Source organism: Nematolebias whitei, chromosome 18, assembly GCF_014905685.2.
Source record: "Nematolebias whitei isolate Nwh7 chromosome 18, NemWhi1, whole genome shotgun sequence".
NCBI lineage: Eukaryota > Metazoa > Chordata > Actinopteri > Cyprinodontiformes > Rivulidae > Nematolebias > Nematolebias whitei.
The window spans coordinates 34,265,795-34,292,817 of NC_056515.1; the positions used below are offsets into that span (position 1 = coordinate 34,265,795).

Below are 27,023 nucleotides of genomic sequence, written 5' to 3' on the forward strand. Positions count from 1 at the left end.
TGTGTGTGTGTGTGTGTGTGTGTGTGTGTATGTTTTGTCTCTTTGTACATGATGTTAAGGGGTTCTGTATGGTGTGGACAATATAATCATTGACAATAATTTGATTCTTTTAGATCTTAAAATCATTAACTCATTAATCTTTAACTCATTTGATGTTTCTTGACCCACAGTGGGTTCTGATCATAACTTAGGAGACTGTTGTATGGACCATTGTTGGAAAAGTAAAAGTAAACAGGAATAAAACTATTTAACGATACTGTGACTGTTGGCAGCTAGTTTTGACAAAAGTCTCCAAAATGTTTCAAACTGTTTGTGGTGGTTCTTAATAATATAAAGGCTCACGATCTTGATCACCATTTCAGTTTTGAAAAATGTTAAAAATATAAATTGTGGGGATTTTTTTTTCCCCCTCAAAATAGTCGTAGTGTTGCCAGTATCCCAAACCTACCTCAAGAGCACTGGATCTTTGTTTTGACTCCAGCATGGGAGCACTCCTGACAGAAAACATGAAGCGAATGTCCAAAAACCACACTAATTATCAAAAATAAATATGGAAAAACTGGTCCAAATCTGTAATGTCTTGACTTCACTCTAGTAAATGCAGTTGTAAAGTTGGGGTGTCTGCTGAGCTGGGTGGGATGTGGGTGAAAGTGGCCATGAAATGTATACAAGCCTATGCATGTGTGCAAATGCACACAAGCCATGATTAAAAACAAACGGCCGTTCAGAATGCAGCTGGTTGCACTCAGACTTCAGTGTGATTGCAACAAAAGATTTGCACATTCTCTTGCATTTTTCTCCCAGTTTTCTCCCACCAATTAGTTTCCAGCAGCTGCAGCACAATGATATACTCCGTTTACTGTCTTCTGGTATTTACCAGTCTTACTCCGGGTGGTGTTAAGTTGTATGTTAGATGCTTCGTGGATTATGACCTTTTTGCAAGAAGCAGTCATGCTCCACTAAAGTGATTTGCTAGTTATTTGCTTTGATTTTCTAAAACATACCAATGGATACTTGCATTTTGCAGACAGTTTAGAGCTACTACTATATAGTTCTGTAACCCATTCCCTGCTCCAGGGCAGTATGAGCAGGTATTATCGTGGAAGGTGGGAGTCCAGTTTGTATGTGAGGATGGACAAAAATAAGTATACAGTCACTGAAAATGCTTTTTTTTAAGTTACTTTGTCACAAATATAGTCTCTGAGACAAAATTGAAGTGTCGTGCTATAGCAGCTTTTATTGTCCTTACTTACTGAAGTCAAGTAGAAGTTAAAACATTAAATAGACTAAATGCTAGCTCTTTTTTTTATTTAAATGTACCATATTTTTTGGACTATACGGCACACTTAAAATCCATTAATTTTCTCCAAAATCGACAGTGAGCCTTATAATCAGGTGCACCTTCTTAAGTATATTTCATCTTCACCTGGGTTATGTCTGGTTGTTCTTACTGACCTCGAACCGATTTTATGTGGTTATTGTGAATGAGTTGATGATAATGCAAAATTTTGACTAATAAGTCCATCCATCATGTTTTACCCACGTCCTCTTTTTTGAGTCGCGGGAATCACCGGACTTCCCATATGTCCAACAATCACTGTGCAAGAGACGGGGGACACCCATGACAGGTCCCCAGTCCATCACAGGGCCACATAGAGACAAACCACTCTCTCACTCACATCTAGGGACAACTTAGAGTTACCAATCATCCTAACATGCATGTTTTTGGTCTGAAACCGGAGTCAGACAACAGCTCTACCAACTGAGCCACTGTGCCACCGTGACTAATGTCAATTAATAAATAAATGATTAACTTAAGCTAAAATGAAAGAATAACAATTTTCACAGGCACCAACACCCCCATGTTCAGCCATCTAAGCAAATGTATTTATGTGTTTGCTGAATCAGAAATATATACTGTAAATACAAAACCAACAGATGTTTGGTGGGAAGCTGTTTGTTGCTGAGACAAGAACAGAACCAGCTGTGCAAACATCCAATAAACAACAACAACAACAACAAAACAAGAAGCATATCAATCCTAACACTTAAGCTTAAACTAAAGTCAACTAGTGTCAAGTGTTCACCGCTTAGTCAAATGATTCTTTAATTCTGGTTTCACACATACACTTTCCCACCTTTGACGTGTATCCTAGAGCTTTAAATTAAGTATAATTATAGTTCTTTAAGAGGTAAATATACCTAATTGAAGAGCCGTCTTTTGGTTTAAAATACTTATGGGTGCCTGTTAGCCCAGGCTCTGTACTTTTCATCTAAGCAGTCAAAGAAAAGTGATTAAACCAATACCTCAAGCAAAAATGTAAAGTGTTGCATTACCATATTTTCAGAGTTATAAAAACACAAAAAAAGTTCAAGCACAAAGTAAAAAATAAAACTGAGCACAATTATTCTGTCAGATGAGAGCAATATTCAGAGGCTTGGGGTACTGCATAAAAAATGTCACTAACATATTCTTATAGTATTTCATTACTGGCTTTATTAGATGAAAGCAATTAAATGTTGTTGTGAACAAAACTATTACATAATCTGCTGAATATTATTTTTAAACAGTTCCCACATTTTTGAGTTTATTAAATTTATTAAACTAATCTAGAAGAGTGACAATCATTGAAATAAATGTAACCTAATGAAAAAAAATAGATATATTGATGGAAATACTTAAACATCTACAAACGTTAGAATGTTAGAATGTTAATTATTGAAATAGAAATGGTTCTGTTCATAATTTTATATAAAATTATGGTTTAATCAACAAGATTTTAGATCTATTGCTGAAAACTAGTCATATGTAACAAACCACTGTGTGGTTCTGAATCACGTGAGGAATTATGGACCAATAAGAATGTACAAAGTAATTTTATTTATTTATTTATTAGCTTTTTGTCTGATTTTGTATTTGGCTACAAATGTTTACCTGCATTCAGCTTCGTTTTCCTCCTACCTTTCTTACTTTCTTACTTACTTTCTTATAAAATTGTTCTGGATGTGATTGGTGGTTTTGTCTTAAACTGAAAATATGATTGATACATCTGAATGTCCAGAACAAACCTTACAACTTTCAAAACTGTAACAATAAATGCAAAAAAATATGTTTTAACATTCTTATAAACCTTGGATTCCCTTCACGTTTCAAATGGAGACAGACAAAAAGGTTTATTTCAAGGTTTTATTTCTAAAGGAGCATAAAATGGTGCTTAATTTGACACTTTGCCCAGGACATGCTGTCTTTAAACACATTATTTCACGTCATCAAGTATAAAAATCCTTTTTGAGTGCATCTGTTTTTTAATGAGTCAGCTGCTTGTATAAGGCCAGTAAATAGGTGACCTACTTTTTTTTTTTTGCCACTACCTTCAATATATAATGACTTTTTTAAATTATTGTTAAACTTGTAAGACATTTTTCTGCAACTCACTTTAAGCAACACCTACAAAAGAACAGAAACATAGAAAAACACTAATAGTATTTAATGCCCAATAGCCCAATAATAATAATAAAAATTAAAAAGCATAATTTTTTATTGTCTGCCATCAAAAATACAAGTCGATGACAACATTTTTGCCCGTTTGTTTTACTATTATTGCATTAGTTTAGTTATTTTTCTGACTCAGAACATGAAATCTCTGTCATGTTCTGGTGGTAAGTGTTGAACACAAACTGCAGACAGGACTATGGAAAATGGGAGATAAAATAATTAAATTTATTAACAAAGATGAAAAAACAAAAGTCTGACATGACAGCAGAACTTGCATGAAATTTAAAAAAAAAAAGGAATCTGGGGACACTGAGGAAACAGAACATGAACACCTACTGTAGAGAGGATAATCCACAGACAGGGGAGCAATAAGGAAATTCAGAATATATAGTGACACTAACAAGGGGATAAACAAACACCAGGGGGAGGACAACATGTGACAGAGGCTGGAGCTGATTACATGAGGGAGAAACACTGACGAGGGCAGGACTGACAACACAAGAATCACAGATCCTCTCAATCTCCTAAAATCACGAGATACATATTCTCAAAATTTGACCAAAATGGACACAACTTTGACATTTCTTAAAAGAAAATGATCTTAGTTTAAAACTCTAGGAAATGGAAGGCAATGGGCAATATGCGTCCCTTAAAGGAATGATAGGCCTTTATTTTTTTTTAAATAAATTAATTGTGATTAGTTAGTCCAGGTTATGTGATCTAGTGGTAATAATTCATAGATCAACCACTAAACACAATGCTGATTTCAACTTTACAAATTTATTGCAAATATAAATTCTAAAATAAAAATGAGTACCATGTTTTTCAGACTTAGAAGGCGCTTTTTAATTTTCTCAAAAAAATCAACAGTGAGCCTTACGTATTAATTCTAGTTGTACTTACTGACTTGGAACCAATTTTATGTGGTACAACTGAACAATGTTGAGAGTTATTGTGAACGAGTTGAATAAAGTTTGACTTATCTGACCGTTTAGTTTCGCTTAATGCCTTAGAGTACAAAAAACACGGTAGGCGATTTGATACTTCACAAAAAGATTTGAAGGGCGACATAAAGGAAAGACTGCACACTAACCTCTTGTTAAAACATGCTGACATAAAGTCAGAAATGTTTAGGAGGAAAACTGCATCTCATTTAGGGAATCTAAGCCTGCCTTTGTGCAATAGATTTGCACATGACAAGCCCAGTTCCCTTTACAGAGCTGCCTGCTAACATTCCTTGTGTAAATGCTCCGGGTCATTGTCTTTATGTGCTTCATCAACTGGCTATCTGATCCACATACGCTGTGCCAGCTTTGCCTCCAGCCAAGCCCCCCTGCTCTGATGCCACATCTCCTCACCTCCGGCTTTATTCTCCAACCTGCTGTCAGCCTGGGCCTTGAAGTTTGATATCTCCTTCAAGCAGCCTGCCTAGTCACAGCCGGCTCACTTCAGCCCAGCTACTTCACGTTTCCTGAGCTTCCACTGCTGCGCCTCCACTCAAGATTAAGCTGCAGATTTACAAAAAAAAAAAAAACTTGGCTAAATGTTCAAACAACCAACTTTTAAATCCTTACTCCTCAGTGTTAACTGTAATATTTGAATTTTGAAGGTTGGAACTCAATTACTGAACTTGGTTCTTTCATTTCTGATCATTATTGTCATTACCACAGAACTGAGTTTCTCTAAAAGTATGTCATTGCAGTGAAAGATTCAAAGTAAATGGTCAAGTGTCCCTTTTGGTTTCTTTGCTCCATATAATACTAAGTGACACGGCTTGAAAGAATCTTCCCACAGGACCAGTGAGTAAATGACAAAAAGCACGGCTTTTAGAGTTAAGAGCAAAAAGGACCTGAGTGGTACGGAGATGACGAATAAAAAGGAAAGAAGGATCTGAAACATGACCGTCAGGATGAATGTTTTTTTCTAGCTTGGTCCCCGTCTGTGTGATTTATCTCAATAGTACATGAAAGACAGATAGCTATGAGAGTAAAAAAACATAAATCAACTAGAAAACCTTGCAGGAAGTGTTCCAATAATAGATAATCTGTTTAAAACATCAAACCATTTATTAGCTCTATTCTGACAAACTGCTTTTACATCATTATAGAAGTTTACCAACGTTAGTCGCTTATTAAATATTCTTATTTTACTTTTTGATTAATTGTTTTTAAATATGAAATATATTATTTTTGTGAGGAAAAAAAACTAAAACAGAATTTGAGAACAGTTTTTCAAACCACTGACAGTTTGAAATTTAACACACTTGGTAATTTTACTCCAAGCATTAAACAACTTGCTAGAACAACAACAACAGCAAGAACAACAACAACAACAACAACAACAACAACAACAAAGAAGAAGAAGAATGAACAACAACAAAGAAGAAGAAGAATGAACAACAACAAAGAAGAACAAAGATCAAGAAAATCAAAGAACAGGAAAAAACGAAGAACAAAGAACAAAAGGAATGAAGAACAAGAAGAACACAACAAAAACAAAGAAAAACAAGAATAAATACATGAAGAAATCAAGAACGAACAAAACCAAGTAAAACAAGAAATAAGAAGAATTAAGAACTAGAACAATAACAAGAAAAAAAACAAGAAGAAAAACAAAAAATAACAAGAACAAGAAAAACAAAAAGAAGACACATAAGAATGAAGAACTAGAAGAACAAGAAAACATCAAGAAGAACAAGACGAAAAACAAGATGACAAACAAAAAGACGAACAAGAAGAATGACAATCTTGCTCACTCAGGGAAAACACAGCAAGAAGTAAAACTAGGACAACATTAGAATGTCAATTTTGAGTTTGGTCTTTTTCATGACATTTTTGGCTGGAATGTTATTTGGTATTCAGTTGTACAATTATATTTTTTTTCTTGGCTTTTTTACAATTATAATAAAACTTTTCAGTAAAGAAAACATGTCCTTATCTTGAAGAGCCTATTTTGTTAAATTGCCCCCCCCCCCCCCCACCACCACACACACACACACACACACACACACACATTTACACTTTGTTTTGCAAGTCACATTATGTAAAAAAATAAAATAAAATAAGAATACTGTAAAAGAAAAATAAATAAAAAAAGTGCCTTTTATTTTCTAATTTGCCTTTTTTTCACTATTTAAAATGAATTAAAATCAAAAAGTTAAATGTATAAAATAAATCAATTACTTGTAATGCACTAGTTTTATTTCTAGTCCTGGTTCTTTCATGGCCTTACATTAAAGTCGAAGTAACTTTTTACTCATATGCATTAGAGCCACTTCAGCATTTAGCTGGTGCCAGAATCTTCTATGATGCTGCATTTGTCTGATGAAAAACACCCCTATACATATGTCATCAGCTTTTTTTCTTCTCCGTGACTTGTTGATGGCTTGGCCAGCATCCCTGCTGCAAACATAAGTCTAAATTAATCATGCAACAGATTCCCTGAGGCTTTAAATGTCCAAACTGGTGACAGCCGCAGCCTCTCTGTTGCTCATCTGTCACTTGGTTTCTGCCTTCACCGCTATTGTGATGACAACTCATCCCTGCAGGTTAACTCGTTCAACAAGCATCTGGAACCGTGACTCTAGAAAATAAAATTTACATCATCTGAAAAAAAATCTAAAAGGACTTCATATGAGAACATGTTTAACACTGAAATGATCAGGGATGCTTTGAAATAAAAAAAAAAGATCCACAGGAAAGTTTTAATATCCAGCAAACTTCAACTATATTAAAAAAAAGTTTGCACAAAACATCAGCAAACAAATGGGTTGACAAATGATTAATTGACGAAGCACCTTTAACTAAAAACAAACAAAAAAACACTATTTCTTATGTAGGCATGAGAACTTTTTGATGAAACCGACTTTAAATTCTTAAACAAAACGTTTAGGCTGTTTGCTAATATATTAAATTATTATTTAATGTTTGAATCCAGCTTAATCTAGTGAAGACCAAAAAAAATAAAAATAAAAAATCTAACAAAAACAATAGTGTAAATGCAACAGGTTTAATTCAAGAATGTACATTAGATTGGACAGATTTACATTAACCTTTTGCACAATAAAAGCTATTAGACCATTAGTGATATTAATATTGCCAAATGTGTTTATTGTGCAATGTAACTCTTGTAATTTTGCAATAAAAAGAAGAACCCTGACAACGTGTCATTGAGCAACATTCTTGAAATACCACACACAGATATAAACAGCAGTGCTATCTAATCGAATGGCTTATTATTTTAGAAATGACAATAGTACTGCTCTCACTTCTTTCTCTACCCCCTAATTTGTCCAAATAAACTACAGTCTATGTATTTGTCTTGACTTTCCACAAACAAGCGCATTTTGAACTATTTCAGATTCAAACTCAGATCTATACATGACAACATTTTATTCTGCAGGGTTCCCTATTCTGTAGAAAATCTTCTAATTAAACTGCACTTAACCATAGACGTGTGTTAAATTACTTGACTCCATAGCTCTGAAGATTAAACTGGAGCTGTTACAGCATCATCCAAAGATGGTCCCAGTCCAAGTTTTAATTCTGACATTTCATGTAAACAAATGAGATTTTACTATTGGTAATAAAATAAGAAAAAATAAATAATAACTTCATTAATTTATTTATTTTCAGGAGTTCTTGAAACAATAATTTTGTTGTGGTCATATAATCAAATGTTCATTCCTTTAATAGGCTTAGCTATAACTTTTTATTTCATTCTTTATAAAATGCATGGAACACAATTGTGTGCAATGGAGTAGGCGGGGCTTAAAGCCCCATATCACCAGTACAAGGGTTGTGGTCCCAGCACCACATCATGACAGTTTCTGTGAACTGGTTCCTGCTGGCTTCAACTCTCATCAACAAAACAATGCAAAGCAATAAGATTACATGTTTAAGGACTTAACCTAAACAATCTAGATCAGGGGTTCCCAAACCTTTCCATGCCATGGCCCCCCCAAACAGCATTACCTCCTGGCTGAGGCCCATATTGCAAACCCAAAATGCTACAAAAATATGTAAAGTAACATAAACTTTTAGAATGTTTTAACTTGTTTTCACTATATTCAGTTAATTATTACAGCTGCTGAGCATAAAATTATTATTAACCAACATGTTTTAAACACTGTGTTATATTCCCACTCAAGTGGCGCTGAAGTTTTGAAGGTTTTAAACACTCGTTTGCAAGTGTCTCCAGTCATTTTGGGCAATCATGGCCATTTTTCTGTACAACTGTAAAGGCATACTTAATGTTTGCTTCCTCATACCTTCAAATTTTAGCTGTCCATGAGGTTTTTTTTTTTTTTTTCAGCAGTTTCCACCACAGCAGGGCTGCTGGTCGGTTCCTTCAGTCTTTTTAGAAACGTCACCGTTTTGTGCTTGCTATGCTAGCTCGAAGAGTAAAGCAGCTTGATGCATTAGAGTGGCAGCCTGGTGAAAAATATTTCAATATATTATTATAAAATATATTTTGAAATATTTATTGAAAAATTGATTTGATTTTATTCCAGTAATTAAAAAAAAAAAAAAAAAAATGAATTAAACATTTTTTTTATTCATTTTTTTATTTGTTGCTTTTTTCTTTTATCTTCTCTCCAGCTTTATGAGCCCCCCCTAGCACCCCCAGTCCCCACTTTGAAATAAAAAATACTTATCTTGATGACTTAAAACACTTGATTGTCAGTGTTTTGAATTTTATGAATAAAATATAGATTTTACTATTCTCTTAAAGACTTGAAGTTAATGACAAAAAAAATACTGTTGACAACTAAGGCTATGTTAATGTTTAGCATTTTGCTCAGTACCACTACAACAAAAACATATATCCCATGATAATTAATCTAAAAGATAACTTTTACCAAACTGTCAGACCTTAATTAGTTTATCAGAACTATGGTTGTCCATAACCAGTAAAGGGGATATAAAAAAGGTGATTACATTTCAGATGGCAGTCCTGGGTTCATTTAAGTGGCTCTCAGATGTGCTATGAAAATAACTATATATTTTGAACTCTTCATTTCCTCAGTTCACAATACAATTAATAAATAACTGCTATCAGGAATGGTGGAGGCCAAACTGAAGTTTATTAGTTTAGAAAAACTCTAAAAAAGATAGTCAAAGGATACAAATAAATCAAAGCTATTTCTTGATAGCACATGTGTTTGAAGAAGACAGAAGAGCTCTGAACAGGTGGTGGATTGTTTTGTTCTGTAATGCCTGTACACATATTATGTAAGAGGTATTAGAAGAAAAAAAACCTTTCCTGTTACCTTGGGTTTGGAAGAAAAAGACACGCCATCTCTCATAACAAGAGCACCTGCTGCTGCACTAATCTCGGTGTGAAGAATTTATAGGGTGCAGTTTGATCTCTGCGGTTAAACAACATTAATGATTCATTTCTAAAATCATGTGAGTTGGTAAAATTCAGACAGCACACGCGTTTGATATGGTGCTCAAAGTCTAAAGTGAAATCAAACCCATTATCACTGGGACTTAATTTATTCCATCACGCAACAACAAAATGAGGTCGTTTTTGCCATCTGCTGAGTGACAACTATATAATTCTTTGTCCAATTAATTTGTTTCTCAGAAGGCTTTGTGGAAGCCAATGTTTGATTTCATTTATGTCAAGAAAATGTATTAGTTTACACCAGATTTAAAGAGCGAACAAGCAAATGAATATGCATGTGTATTAGCAGATGAATGGAGCAAATACAAGACTTTAGAATGGTTTATGTGAAGAAACTAAAAGGCAAACAGACTGGGCCAAGCAATGACCCCTGTGGGACACCACATTCCACAAGAACAGTTTGCAATACTTAAAATACAATAAACTCTTTGTTACACTAGCCGGACAGAAAATCCTGAAAATGTTCATCTTGTGCCTCGGACTATTTAAAATAATGCTCATGGTATCAAAGATGGATTTGAAGTTCAGCAAAGTACATCTGCAGTAGGGGTGCACTGATTGCAGTTTTCTGGCCTATCACCAATTTCTGAAAAGTCGAACCACGCAATTCCGATTTTGGCCGATACCGATTTTCTTTTATAAGCAACACTGTCAGGTACTATACGGTCACAATGCACCTTCATTTTTCCAGTCTTATTTTATTGAAAAAACATACCTTTAAACAACATCCTAGAAACAATACAAACTTTTTTTAACTGGCCATGAGGCAGTTCTCCGAATTATAAATGAAGTTCAGACAATTGTTGTTAAAACAAACAAACAAAAAAATCGGTAAAACCGGTTTATCGTGCAAATATCGGCCGATTTTCCAAAATTAAGGAAATCAGGGCTGATTTATCGGTGCACCCCTAATCTGCAGCCATTAATATGTTAATGATGTTTTTAAAAGGGCTGACCCGGTCTTGTAATGCTTTTGTAATTCAGATTGATTTTTTTTCAATGTAGTTTTTTTCTGCTGCTAAAACTTAAATATGTTATTAACATCTGCTAATTGCATCATTTTTTTAATCTTTTTGTGTGTTTATTATGAAATCTGTGTGTATAAGCGTACACACAATAGCATATGCTCAGATGAAGTGCACAAGTCAGTAAGTCCTTTTTATTATTATTGTAAAAGCACCATTAAAAAGCAATAATGAACTTTTATTATATCTTTGACTTTTCTTTGGTCCCAACATCCAACAGTCCTGAGGCTAGTGAAGTCAAAATTACTTTTAAAATAAAGTCTGACTTTTGCCACAACCTCATCTTATTCATATCCATCATTGTCCCTCAGGCCATCTCCAGATACTAAGCCAGCTTTACTTTTAGGGAATAATATGATAGAAAGGATGTTTAGTAATGTGTCTATATAATTATTTGTCAAATAGAATATCATCCAGACAGCAGTAAGTAAAGAGGGAAAATATACAAGGGTGGAAAATGTAATTTTTAAGGAAATTTAAGAGAGAGAAAAAAAAGTTTGTTTTATTTTGATATTTAAACAAAGAACAGGGAAGATGTGATGAAGGGAAAAAAAAATAACATTAATTATATGGGAAACAATGCAGCAAGACAAATACTGTTTGTGAGCTTGGTTCACTTTGGAAATAAACAAATGACGTCCCTCTTTGCAGATGGTACCACATTTAAAATTCACAAGGACCATAGGCTAGAATGCAAACAGAAAAAAAGCTGAAAGAAGCTCTAATAAACCATCCAGCCTGGAGAGTCAGATAAAAGACTATACAAATCAAATTTGGAAAATAAAAACTAATCAAACAGCTTTGCTGCCAGACTATGCCAAGTAAAACTAGAGATTATGACCCTGATCCAGCAAACCTCATGTCTGTGGCCTAAATAAATAAAACTATAAATAATGAAAAAAATGACAATGCTTAGTTTCCTCCCGTTGTTCAGAACTGAAGACAAAATCTTTGTTTTGAGTGCTGCCTATTTGTAATTTTAGAGCCAGTGTCTACAGACTGGAGACATGGCGTTGCACATTTGATAGAAAAGTCCTGCCAACACACCCTTACATTTCACTAACAGTGTGACACATTGTCAACCACAAGCTTGACAGTTTAAGCCCAAATAACTATCTGAAACTAAACACATTAGACAAATGCATGTTTAAACATGCAGCAGTAAGGCAAGATGTTACGTCCACTGATTTCTAGGGGTTCTCTTACTAGAGAACAACCTTTCTCCTCCTTTGCTTGTTTACAGGCCTGCTGTCACACCATGCTGTCTCACCATTCTGCACACCTGAAATCACTTCATCCTCATCAGTGGACTGCATAAGAGCTTCCAGAGCCACGCCCCTTTTTCCTTGGGCATTTCTACTGGGTTCTGAGCATTGTTGTAGTGTGGTTGACTTTGAACTTAACCCTTTGTACAATAAGGTTTAGCAACCAAGATATTTGTGATATCTTGTGAACTTTACTATTTAGGAAGCTTTGTTTAGATGGGAAGTTTGGTAGAGGTTCTCCGCCATTTTATTTTAACTAACTTTTCTCCTGTTTTGTGGCCATCCGGGGAGCTTAGGAATTGTAGTTTTTGTTTTGTTAGATAAGCAGGTGATTTTATTTTCTAGCCAGAAGGGGCATTCTTTTGTTTGTTGCTTTGGCCTTGGATACCCTGAAGTTCATGGCTTCCCTTTTGTTCATTAATGCCCAAAACTCTTAAATGAATAAATTATTGTAATGCTAAATTGTTTGTTTTTTTCTTCTCAAGTTTTTGTTTTGTTTACAATTTGTATTACACTCTGTGCCTCCTAGACTCAGTCCAAGGGTCGTAACATAATTGGGGGCTCGTCCGGGATCTGAACCAAGGACCTTTCACACCCCAAGCAAGAATCATACTCCTAGACCAAAGGAGGAGTAAGCTTGTTCTCTACTAAGAGATTCCCTAGAAATCAGTGGATGTAAGACAAAAGCTAAACAACTTTAATAATTTCCAACATCTGAACAAAACTATCTGAAAATACATTTTTATTTGAAGGTTTTAGTTGTTTTCAGGGGCAGACTGTATGTGGAAATTGCAGTACAGCCAGCCATAAGGAGTTGCTCCTCCTTTTTTGCTTCAACTTCTGGCTTTCAGTCCTATATCTATTTACATTATATCTAAATAAGATAGACCGACAATGGGTAAAGGCAATAACTGAACTCCTATTGACTTCCTGTAACATGAATGCAACATTTGTAGAAGAAAACCCTTTATCTTTGAATGTCATATACAAATAAAAGCATGTCTACAGCCACAGCTGCTTAAAATCTATCACATCATTCTATCCACACAGATTCTCTTGAACTGAGCACCTGACAGGCTTTTCCACATTGTCTGTGTGTGAGAAACAGCTCAGATTAGACCCAGTATACCACACAGGAAACTAAATCTAATCAGGTAAATCCTTTGCTTTCACAGGGTCATTAACATGCTTCTGATGGGATAGAATGCACTATTCTGCCATTTGCACAATACTCGCATAATAATCAACAGCTAGAAGAAAAAAAAATAAAGCAGATAAAATTCCACCACACTCCTCCACCTCAGCAGATAATCATTTTCAACCTGAATGCTTGGACAATTCCTTTTCACACTGTTTAGACACTATAGTAGCAGGCTGAATCATGCACAGTCTGTCGTGAAAGTGTAGGTTTGATAAATGCAAAACACTGAATGGTGGCAGCTGGAAGGAGATAAAAATAAACCAGCCAAAGTAGCCTTGATTTATATATATATGTATATATAAAATAATCTGGTAAAATGTGTTTCAGATGTTTTTTTTTTTTTTACTTATCTCCTTCACTGCTGTTTCACATTTGTTTGTGTGCTCTCTATTAACATCAATGTTTCGTATATAATGTCATGCAGAAATAATATATTGAGTTACCATTATGGTGCTAAAGGGTGATCATTAATAATAGACATAAACCCAGGCTTTAAGGTCATTGCATAAAGTAATGTCTTACCTTGCTAAGAATTCCCCTGAGCTGCTGTTGCTCTGTTGTGTGTCCATACAGTTTGTAGTTCCAGGTATGAGTGCCATTGAGGGATTTTCCTGGGCTGCACTGCCCACTGCACGTGTAATAAGCTCCAGTGAGTCCTGGACGTAGTGATCAAAATAAGGTGAACCCATGACCCCATGGGCGAGTAGCCCAAGGGGTAGCCCCTCTGTCCTAAGCTCAGCCACGTTCTGGCTGTCCCCCAAGACCCAGTGAAATTCCGGGAGTGTCATCCGAGTGGCCAGCGTCCACAAACGGCGCACCTCACGGATGTCACAGCCAAACGTCACAACTCCTGTCGTTGATGACTGATCTTTCAGGGCCTCCAGCTGCCGCATGAGAACCTGCTGCTGGTCAGATTTAGAAGAGGAATTGGATGAGTAGGATGAAGCAGTAGGTAATAAATATGGTAAAGGTAAGGCTTCTGCTCCCAGAGGGATGCCCAGTGCCACCGCTGAGGAAGATAATGAAGATGAAGACGGCGGCAGTGGTGTTTTTGTCAGGTTGACAAGAGCGCCCAGGTGGAAGCGGGTGTTGTTCTTGATGAGGACAAGGAAATCAGTAATATTCCACTCCTGGCAGAGCACGACGCTGATGTCCCACCAGCCATTCATCATCAGCAGGTAGTAGAGGAGATGTGACGGTGGGGCTTCTACAATTTCCATGGCCATTTGGAAATGAAGAGGATTCTGTGAGAATTTAAATGGGATGACGGAGAAAGAAAAAAAAGGTTGGGAGGTTGAGATGCAGTGTAAACAGAAAAATCAAAATCGAATTTGGAAAAGAAAATGCAAATTGTCCCCAAAATGGGATTAAGTAAATAGAAACACATTTTAAAAGGTAGAGATAAAAATTGTGGTGCAAGTGATTACCAATAATGATGAGGTGGGTGGAAAAAGTTAGTGTCAAGGTTTTACCAAAGAGTGGAGGTGTTGGAGGAGAGATAAAACAGAGTGGATTTTGGATTGAAGAATATTGTGGAGAAACAAAAGCAGCGAAAAGCAGCGTTGGAATGCAATGATAAGGAAAGGAATGGTAGGTTGGACAGTAATGGGAAAAAGCAGTACCACAAGGATGAAATGTATCAGAGGGTGAGAAATAAAGAATGAAACAGACAGAGAAAGACAAAAGAAAGCCTTATAAATCCAACAGGAAAATTACTTGAAATCTTAGAATTCACTTTGCTCTTAAAGATAAAAAAAAATACACAGTCTGCTGGATATAATAGGTTTCAATCACCAATTTCCAGCTCCTATGAATATCATTACTCACATCACATGGGATACATTTATGTTTATTAGTTGACATTTTTCCCTCTCAAATCAAACAAAAAGCAACTAGGAATTGATTAAAAATGGAGTTTTACACAGTCTATTTAATTTAATTCACTTCTGTTGAGTAATTTGCACACTGCTCTAAAATTACACCCATAAACATGTCACATAAATTTATAATATTGCACAACAAGTAAAGCATGTAATTCCCACTTGTCCTAGTGTAGTTTGACTAGCAGGACAGATGGAAAGAGGCTATGTGGTTTATTATTTCTATTTCTGTGAGCACATACCACATTGTCACCTTTTTAAGCAACACTAACTGATTAACAACATTTAATACAAAAGTTGTGTTTGCTGGGGGAATTGTTTTGCAGATTGTCATATGGGCTTTTTTAGACCACATTCATGATATATACTGTAGATGAACATCTTTAGGAAGAGACTACACCGATGAGAACAGGCCGCCTAAACTTTCAACACACTGTTTACTGTTCACTTAGTTCCAAATATTCTGAAATCAGTTGGATTGTAATATGAAGTTTTCACACTTTCTCACAATATTAAGTCACCAGCTAGACTTTAACAGATGCTGCTAACACTTCACCACTTGCTCTTGCCGAGGTCGGACACTTTTCCCCTCCTCGCCCTCTCCGCTTTGCTTTGCTGCTCTGTCTGTCTGTGAAACCGCTTCTGAGCCTCTCCTGCATTTCTTCCGAACTATAATTATGGACTTGATTTGATCCGTTGGTCCCTTAAGACAATTGATAACATTTCTTCGAAGAGAAGACAGGCTTTAGGTGAGCCGATTTGCCCTTGTTGTCCTTGGCCATTCCCCGACATCCCTCGAGAATGTTTACGGATCTCACCGGAGGGAACTGGTTGATTATTCCATCCTTATCAGAACACACAGTGCTCTCGAGAGCGACCATGGACTTTGCTCACCGCTCTCGTCGTCTCCCCCCTCTGCAGAATGTCTACGTCACTATGTGCTTGTTTGTGCGAGGTGTTTTTTAATATTAGAGTTTTTCTTCTCAGCGAATAAAAAAAGTCTGATAGGAATTTTTTCACCTCCAATTCCTGTATTTGTCCAGTTTCACTACTTTTTTCTGTCTAAACAGATCTCACTTGTAAATGAGTCTTTTAGGCTCATTGTGACGTATCTGTCTAAATAAAGGTTGAATGACTGATGCTATCCTAAATAGGTCTCCCGTATTTTCCGAAGTATAAGTCACATCAGTCAAAAGAAGCATCATGAAGAGAAAGGAAAAAAAAAAGTCTCTTTGGCGTTTAAGTCACATTTATTATGAGTCACTGTTGAACCGTCACATTTTTTGCGAGTTTATTTAATGGTCAAAACAGCTTCATTTTGTCTGGGTGGTGCGTTTCCATCCATCCATCCATCTATCTCGATCCATCGATGGCCGATAGATCGATGGATCTCATTGATCGAGAGCTGGTGGCCGGAGCCGCTAGCTCTCCAGCGTTTTTCCGCCTGCACCAGCTAAGTGAAGCAAGGGCGCACAGGAGGACTCGCTGTTCCAGTTCTTTGAAATTTATATTGTCAGTCAATAATTGTTTTTATGAATATGGAAAAAAAATAAAAACACAAGTTGCTTCAGCGTACAAGTTGCAGGACGGACAAAATCTATGCAAAAAACTGCAACTTATATGCTGGAAAATACAATATATTAGGTCCAGGCAGTTCATTTAGGTAAGAGAAGCCTCTCCAACTAACTCAAAGTGGCCCTTGGGCCACCAGTTGATCATCACGGTTGTAGCAGATTTCGTGGCTTCGGCTCTTTATTTAATTCATTCAACTTTTATTTAAACAGGTTAGACCCATTGAGCCACGAGGACTCATTTACAAGACAGACCTGGATCATTACTGATCAAAGGTGCAGAAATGGCTCTTTAATCAAAAAGGTTGCAGACCCCTGACCTGTGGGGGTGACATTTTAAAACTAAAACATATTATTTGAATTTCAGCATTTGCCGTTTTTACATTTTGGGACAAAAAATAAGTATGATGTAAACAAGTAAAAACTCAAATAAACGTAAAAGATTAAAAAAACACAATTGAATATATATTTATTAAAAATGTACAAACATGCATGTACAGAAGCTAAACCACAACGACTTAACTCTATATTTTAAATGTAGTATTTTAAAAACAGTTATTGAGTTTTCTTTTCCTCTCATTTTATAATTAAAATGATGGGACCAAGGTCATTAAAGAAGCAGCAATGTTTCACTCAGCTCAACATATCCCATCTGTGAACCTGTTCTATTTTTCTCAGCTATTTGGTTTGTTTTTGATATAAGACTTTCAATGAATACAAATTTATGATCTCACAAACCAAAAATCATCTTGTTTCTTTAATGGTATTATTACATCCACCGATTTGTAGGGGTTCTCTTACTAGAGGACATCCTTTCTCCTCCTTAGCTTGTTTACAGGCCTGCTGTATCACCGTGCTGCACACCTGGAATCACTTCCTCCTCATCAGTGGACTGCATAAAAGCTTCAGTGATCCAGTGCCACACCCTTTTTTTCCATGAACATTTCCTCTTGGTTCTGAACATTGTTGTAGTGTGGTTGACTCTGAATTGAACTCTGTGTACAAAGCGTATCAGCAACTCTGAGTTGATCTTGCCGCACCGCTCAGTCAAAATGCAGTCGATCTGACCGTCAAAATGCATTTATTAAGGACAAGTTAAACTGAGACACACCTTTGCTATAATTTTGAGCAAACGCATATTGTTTTTAAGTGTTAATCTTGTTAAAATCTTGTTAAAGTCCTCCCTTGTATGCTCCTGCTGCAGCCATTAGGCAGCCATTTGATTTTTGGAACACCAGCCCACATTTCCAGGTTGTTAGCAGTGACTCGTAACAAAAGCAACGCATCAGCAGTGACATAATAGATGTGACTGATCTGGCGAAGCAACATTTTGTTTTTTCCACTTTTATTACACATATTTGGACTGATGTGACTCATACGACAGTGTGACATGGACGGTAGCACCTTTCTATCTTATCAAGACACTCAAAGTGCTTTACAACACAATCCATGCCGTCATTTACTCATCCATACAGCACTCCACTAAATCTCTAAAGCTAATTGAACAAAATATTCTAAAGAGACTAATCAGTGCTTTTTAGATTACATTCATACACAAATGGGACACGCATCGAAGGCAAAGAGGGTTTTGGTGTCTTGCCCAGGGACACTTTGCCATGTGACTGCTGGTGGATTTGAACCCCCAACTCTTACATTGGAGGACGACTACTTTAAGCACTCAGTCACAGACGCCCCTATAGTCAGATGCTTATTTTAAATTGGATGAAGGTTTGAATTTTAGGGTCTGATCAGTCTTTTTATTTTGAAAAGCCCAGAGTAAATGTTTGTCAGGATTGGTACCCCATGTTTCACCCTAATACAACTAGGATAACCACACAGCATTGTTCTTTTAATGACAAAGTATGTGATTCCATTTTGCTTTATGCAACTTCCAGATGCCATATATAATTCAAAATGTGCTCGGCTCCTAATTCTACAGTGATCTAAAATCAATACTTCTCTGAAACTTTTGACATCAACTTGGAAAAATAGTTGGCAGCGGGGTCAAATATGGACAGCTTGTAGGTGTTAAATTGATCCTCAGGCCATCATAGTCAGATAAATACAAAGTACATTTTAGCAGGATTATAGCAAGCCTGAAGATGAGAGCAAATCAGTTTTATGGCTCACACAGTGTTCGCCGTAATTCTTTTGGAAACAGTTTAATAGAACAGATCAAGCTGCATGATCTGCCTGATCTGCATGACAAAACTTGGGATATTAAACCCAGCATGCAACATGCAGGTTATCGACCTGATCGATTAGTTATGCTTTTGTTTGTTTGTGTGCACACACAAACACACACTAAAAAAGGCCCCGAGCAACTCTGGTTAATTGACTTTACAACTTTTACACAAGCTTTGCACTAAAAGTCCATTAGATTAATCTATTGGTTTGTTTAATTTATCCCATTAATCACATTGCCCAATAGGCATGCAAATAAGATACTAATAATAATGTGCTTTTTGCATACTTATGGATAATTGGTTCAAGAATCACCACCATAAGCAATGCAACATGTTTTGATTTATTTATTTTTATTATTATTTTTAAGTCCTGTATCAGGAAGGAGAATTGTAATGCAGCCCACGGGGCATCAGATTTTCACCTCCTCTCATTGCCCAGGAGGATTGGAGGATTCATTCTCAGCTGCAGCACTTCTGCAACCTAATCTCCATAAATCTGCAACCCTTTTCCTTTTGTTCCTCATGTAAATAAATACCACGGAGTTTGTCAAAAGTGTAGCAAACTTAAGGTTTTCTGCTTTAACTACACCTCGGTTTTCTGGCTCTGTTGATGTGACCAGTTTTGTGTCTTTTTTTGCTTAAATACTTAGATTTTCTCATCCAAAGGATTGTTGCTTTGACTTGAATGTTCAAAGGAAATCATAAGCCTTGGTGTCCAGTAAAACAGCAGGGAGTGACAGAATCACGAGCCAGCGGACAAATCAATTAAGATGGTAATGACGTGGTGATTGATTTTTTTTATTTTTATTAGACGAGTCATTTTGGAGAAACCATGGAAACTAATAGGAATGTTTTTTCTGTTTGCCAGTTTATTGCAGGGCCAGCACAGAGACCGGCGAGGCAAAACACTGAACACAATCACACTCACACCTGTGGCCAATTCAGAATCACAAATGAATCAGCATGCATGGTTTTGGTTGTGGAAAACGGTAATAATCACAGAAGAATGTAAGCAGGGATAGAAAGAACACAACTCCACACAGAAAGGCGACTGCTTGATTCTGAACTTTGTTCTTTCTTTCTGTGACCTTGATGTCTCAATCTGCTCAGTGGTTTTCAACATGTTGTGAGGTAGCAAATAAAGCAACGGCAAATAATTCAGATTGTTTTGCCCATTGTCTATTTACAAATTATCTCATGAACTCCTGGATGAAATTTTATGAATCATGCAGAAAGTAATAATTCGATGTACATCAAGAACTGTTTAATGTTTGCAGCCAACCTCCATTCAAGATGGATGCCACACCCAACTACGCTAAAATAAGTTTATATTGTCAGTTTTGCATATATTGTGGTAAACTTTGGTGTGCTAGTAGCCTGAGACAGACCTCCAATTTATATTCTAATCTCTAACAAATTGTGCAAGATAAAAAATAAAAAAAATGCATAAATTACCAGTAACTATTTGAAGTCAAAGGTCTGTTATTTGGCAAAAAAACTCATCAACCATTGAATATATTTAAATAAAATGCCCATCTATTAATTTTCTTCTGCTTTTATCCGAGGTTAAGTCACATGGGTAGCAGCCTTAATAGGGAGACCCAGACTTCACTCTCCCCAGCCACTTGGGCCAGCTCCTGGTGGAATCCCAAGGCGTTCCCAGGCCAGCTGAGAAACAGTCCCTCCAGCATGTTCCGGGTCTTCCTCTGGGTCTCCTCCTGGTGAGACGTGTCTGGAACACCTCACCAGGGAGGCGTCCAGGAGGCATCCTAACCTCTTATGGAGCCGTCAGCTGACTTGTGTGGAAAAACAATATTCTCCATGGTCTTCTGCTCATGCTAAGTCCATTTTTGAAAAATGACAAAATATAACTCCTAAAACTTGATGCCACTTCGTTTTTATTTTTATTTACAGAAGAAGAAGAAGATGTGCCTTCAGAGGTTTTTGTGTCGTTTCTTTCAGTAGTTCTTGGTGCAGCGCCCCCACAGGCGAGCGGGGGAACAGGTTGGTTCAACAGGTTGACTCGACTGCACAGTGCAGTGTGAATGCAAATGCACCAGCCCAAATGTAAACAAAATGTCATGAATATTAGACCCCAACCAAACGGAGTCTACCGGACTATCGGGTGTGAAAACGACCTTAGAGACGGAGTGAGAAGCTCGGCCATCTGGGAGGGACTCAGAGCAGAGCCGCTGCTTCTCCACGTCAAAAGGAGTTAGCCGAGTTGACTCGGGCATCTGGGTAGGGATGTAGATCCACCAGTAAATCAAGAGCTTCACCTTTTGTCTCAGCTTTATCTTCACCACGACAGACCGGTGCAGCCTCTGCTTGAATAAAACATTTAGGGAATAATAATTGGACAGATGTCCACAACTGATTGACTTTAGGTGCAAAGCAAATTCAAGATGGCTGCCAAAGCCAAGTGACCTTGCAAAAAGTGCAATGATCCATCCATCCATCCATTATCTATACCCGCTTATTCCATTTTGGGTCACCGGGGTCGCTGGTGCTCATGTCCAGCAATCACTGTGCGAGGGGCGGGGTACACCCTGGACGGGTCGCAAGTCCATCACAGGGCCACATAGAGACAAACGAGACAAACAACCATTCACTCTCTCACTCACACCTAGGGACAATTTAGAGTTACCAATCAGCCTAACATGCATGTTTTTGGTCTGTGGGGCAATAATACATATATTCTTTATTGCCATTTGCATCACATGTGGTGGGACAAAATTATGTACACAGGGTCAAGTCACTGTTACAGAAGCTGTGCTCAGGCTTGGTGTGGTAGTTGAGTGTGATTCATAATGCACACTCTTGGAGATACTTATTAAAAAAATATTGTTGCACAAGACTGGGACATCAACTGTTGGAGTCAACACATGTCTACCTATGTGTTGACATATCTACAGGACATAAAGTATTTTTACAACAACAACAAAAAACAAAAAAAACGTATATGTATGTGCACCTGCAAGTAATAATTAGTCTGACTTCTATTTTAGTTTTAGTCTAAAACTCTAGCATGTGATACGATTTGCTCCTAGGTCTTTATTTAATAAATTCTTGTGAGAATTGCATAATTTTGTTAATAATACCACAGTTCAACGTCATGCTTTTTGCATAAACAAGATTTATGTGACCATTAACAGCTACGGTGATCCTTTTTTTACAACGTATATTTGCATATACAGTATGCTTCAAAGTGTCAGCAGGGATGCAGTGAATCTTTTTGATTTTCAACAAGAATGAGTGGTGTGGGTCAGTGTGGATAGATTTTACTTAAATCTTCCCTCCTGGTCCTTGTCAGAAAGTTTCTTTTTCTCCACGAGTTTCTTAGCTCCTGCCCTTTAATATGCTCAATTTTCAACTTTGCAGGGCTATAAGAAGCACGTCGCCACCAACCCTCTTTACTCTGAGGACACTTCATTCTTTGCCCGATAGGTTCTCCATTCTCACCATTTACACCAAAGGGAGAGCACACCACTGTGTCAAAGATGCTTCCATGAGTTGTTGCACTTTAATGACTCAAACTGAACGTTACAGTGAACTTTTGTAGGATGAGGTCTATCTTGTTGGACATTAAACAACAATGAGACCACAAAATAATAAATTAAAAAAACTGACATTTTACAATCTCAAATCTTTGTGGATTTCACAGCAAACAGTGTTGCAAATGGAAAAAAAAAATGTCGAAGTGTTGCTGACGTTAGTCCCAGTCTGTTTATACTCTGGTCTTGCCTTCCATCCAGAAAGCCACAAATGTGCTTCTTGTCCCATCCGGTTTGTCTCTAGGCCTCCTTGAGTATCATTCATCATTTTTGAATTTCTGATGCTACAACAGCTTTTTGTTTGCTTTGTCTTGTTAACTGTTTTACTTTTTAATAGTTTAATACGTTATTTGAATTTGTCCGACCTCTGATTTTGCACCATGGAGAATTCACACTAGATTCAGACCTGCCGCCATAAGGCTAAATAATCACATATCTAAAATTGACTTGTCAACCTTGTCTTTTTTTATACACAGAAATTACTCTAGATTCATATCAGACTGGCTGAGAGACACTGTAACATCGTTATCAGGACTATAGAAACTAGATGGAAGTGTTCATGGACAAGCTCACCATGTGATCCCCTTCCCCTCTTAAAATTGTATGATGTCTCTCTATGTTGCTTGCGGAGGTAGATTTTGCTTCCTTACACCGTTTCCTGTGTCAAGGACACGGTGTGACATTATTATTATTTAATGCATAGTTTCATCCCTTTTTCTTGTCTAAGAGTTGAGGGCAGCACTCATAGGGAGTTACAGCCCCAGTACACTTCTATATATATCTCAGGCGGCTGTACAGAACAACATACGACTGTACTTAACTGTATAATGACACTAAAGTTTATTCTGATCATGAACTGTAGTTGATGTATAATACAAATTTCTCAAAATTTCTATAGAGGAACATTGTTCTGAAACTCTTTCACTGTTTTTAGATGTCACTTTTGACAGACTGGTGAACCTCTGCCCATCTTTACTTCTAATAGATTCAGTCAGAAATGCTCTTGTACCCAATCCTCTTACTGATCTTTTGCCAATTTAATTAATTTCAAAATGCTCCTGCATCTGTTTCACATTTGACTCTTTGAGGCCATCAAACTCATTTCCTTTAGTTCCCCCAAAAATAAAGTATAGTTATCTCTTATCTGGTATGTTTACTGAGATCCATTGTGTATAAACCATTTGTTCGTAAGTATATCTTTCACATTTTACACATTTGAACTTTTCATAATTTAGGTAAGAGTCTATTTTGGAGAAACTGTTGCAAGTATTCAGTTAGGACGTAATAATAATAATGATGATATTAATGATGATAATAAAAAAAGACTGAACCAGATGGGAAATGGGGCACTTAAAATGTTCATATTAGCACTTCACATTTTACACCATCTTCCTCCTTGTTCTTCTTCTGTCTTCCTGGTTCATTTTATTTTCTGTTCAACTTTCAATCCTTCTACTTGTCCATCCATCTGCTGCACCTCTCCACCAAGCAATCAGCTGTTTGTCGGCTTTTGGTAAATGTTATTTCCTTTCAGGGAATCAGTTTTGACTTTTAGCACCTGCTGACTCCTACAGAGATTTGTTTTTTTCCTGTTAAAACCCAGAACAAGAAATGTGAAATTATGTTTGAAACAAACAAACAAGTTACAAAAGATGACAGGTCTCAGATGTCTCCTTAAATCTGAGCGATCTAAAGTGTTTGTGTGGATTTTCATGCTCAAATAAATAAATGCATACCAAAATAAATGAATAAATAAAATTAAGTGTTTCTGGAAGAAATCCATATGGATCCCTTTCATATGTATTAATTTTAAACAGTGGCTCGTGAACAAACATTAGTAGGGCAGACATTAAACTGAGCACACACATTTTTACATTTTTTTTTTTTGTGTGTGTGAGAAAAATGTTAATATTTAAATTATTGTTGTTTGTGTGTCTACAAAGTTTTTTATTTATTTTTACCTTTGTTCTTCCACCCATGCTCAAGGTTGTGTCTCGTGAAAAACAATCTATTGAATCAGAGAAACCGGCACCTAAAACCTCCAGCCAACAGGCACACAGCTTTCAGAATTGGATGTCTAATTTGATGTAATGTTTCTGAAATAATACTCTGTATTAACTCGGAAAAATGGGAGGAAAAAACGTTCAGCGAAATAACTCTAAAATAATAGTGGAAGATGATACAATATAGAATTTGTGATATAACCCACAAAGACTCAGTTACAAGACTAAAGACTACTGCTTCAACCACTGATGTCACTGCAGCTGTTCCTGGGTTTGAGCTCACATCAGGTCTAGACAGAGGTCATATCAATGTGTTAAATGCAGCCAAATACGTCCATGGGGCAGAAAATCAGATGCTCCAAATGAAACTTTTTTTTGACCTGCCTGTTCAGATTGCTGGCTGCATGTGTAGATTTGCTTGACAAATGCGAAACAAGAACCCTTGGATGACAAAAGTGGTCATCAAGCCTCAGTGAGGACTGAACTAGGCAAAAGGGCCTTCTACTCCTGTATCCTAGAATATCTTGCAAAAAAAGATCTGACGCTCTCGACCTTGACCTCTCTAAGTGGCTTCAAACACCTGTCATGATCATGGCAAACAACAACAGACATGTTCCTGTTTTTATTATTCTACATCACTTTACAGTCTAGCTGTTTGTTTTTTTTAATATAATTTTTCTTTCATTTGTTCTTAATTTGTATGCTTTCTTTTGTGATTGTCTACCATTATCATTCTTTTTTTAAAATGTTATCATGTCTCCTGTAAATGAGTCCCTGAAGCTCAATGGGACTATCTGTATAAATGAAGGTTGAATAAAAAAAAATAAAAAAAGTGGTCCAGGTTCTGCTGAAAAAGTGTAATGCATTATTCAGGTTGGGGGACAGAAAGCAGTACTGCACAGCTATGCAAAACCTGCAAAAGAGCATAAAACAGGCAAGAGCTGCTTACAAGGAAAATATTGAGGTTCACTTTCTCAATAGGGACTCGACAGATGTGGCAGGACATTCAGCACTGCACTGATTACAAGAGAAATCATCAAACACCTCCAGACTACCACACCCACTTTCTAGAATAATTCAGTTTTTTTTTTCTTGCTTTCTTCGAAACTGCACAGAGTAAAGATAGAGGATGAGGGCCTCTTTTAGATGCTGCAAGTGCTGCTGCTGCAGCTGACCCCCAGATGTTCAGACCCATGAGGTGAGGCAGATATTAAGACATGCAGGGGAAGTTGCACATTCTACACGTATGTGAAAATGCTTTTCATTGACTATACCTCCACATTCAGTACCATCCTCCCCACCAGTCTGGTCAACAAACCACTTGGTACGGGCCTCAGAAACCACATGCACGTGAATGAAGGACTTCCTTTCTAATTGTTTGCAGACAGTAAGATGCAAACAGTTTTCCACCAGTCTAGTACTCGGCACAGGAGCACCTCAAGGTTGCGTCCTCAGCCCTATGTTGTACTCACTCTATACAGCTGACTATACTCCCATTTACTTCACAAACATCATAATACAGTTTACAGATGACACGAGGCAGACTGGTGCATGGACAATAACCCAACACAACATTAATAGAAAATACCATTTTTGGCTTCAGGGAACACCATAATGGCCACACTCTCCTAATTATCAGGAATTATCAGGGAAGAGGGAGTGGAGCAAGTCTGCAACTTTTAAGTATATAGAGAAATACATTAGTAAAGACCTCAAATGGTTAATCAACTCCTCTGCACTGGTAAAAAAAATTGCTCAAAAGCAGCTCTACTTTCTAAGAACACTAAAAAAAGATAACTTTTAGTGGAGCTGCTCAGAGCCTCTTATTGCACTATTGAGAATTTGCTCATATACTGAACATTTGAGAAAATGATCAGCTACAGACTGCCCTCTCTGGAAAACATTTTCCGAACCTGTTGCCTCCACAGAAGCCACAACACCCTAAAAGATGTGATCTGCCCTCATCTCATCATCTTACCTTTTTGGGAGACACTAGGACATTCACAGCTTGCACTACCAGACTCGATGCCTATTGTTGTTATTATTATATATTTTTTTATTAATACAAAGGCCATAATTGAACTCAATGAATGCCAAAGGGACAACAAGTGGGTTATCAACCTTACTAATTTGACATATGGAGGTGTTAAGTGCTCGAATAGTTTCTAAATGTGTATTTTATTTTACTTTTTAAACTTTTATAACATGTTTTTATTTCTATACTATGTCACTTTTTTATATTGTGATTTTTATTTATTTATTTATTTTTTACCTCCTACCCTCAAGAAAGCAAACTCAGTTTTATTATACTCCTGATGCAATGGAAATATATTATATTATTGTGATGGCCATTTGTGATCTGAACTACCTAAATAACTAAACCAACTACAAAATGTAATGCATGGTGTATGTACATCTAATTAATCAATTC

The 27,023-nt window shown here is 36.8% G+C and overlaps 1 protein-coding gene across 1 annotated transcript in view; it reads right to left on the bottom strand.

The window, feature by feature from the left end:
* The window catches only part of grin3a (glutamate receptor, ionotropic, N-methyl-D-aspartate 3A), a 63,551-nt gene that overhangs the window by 32,799 nt on the left and 3,729 nt on the right, over positions 1-27,023 (bottom strand). The window contains exon 2 of the mRNA XM_037692296.1: positions 13,921-14,642. Coding sequence (XP_037548224.1) covers positions 13,921-14,642 — 722 coding nt within the window. The remainder of the gene's footprint in view (positions 1-13,920; positions 14,643-27,023) is intronic.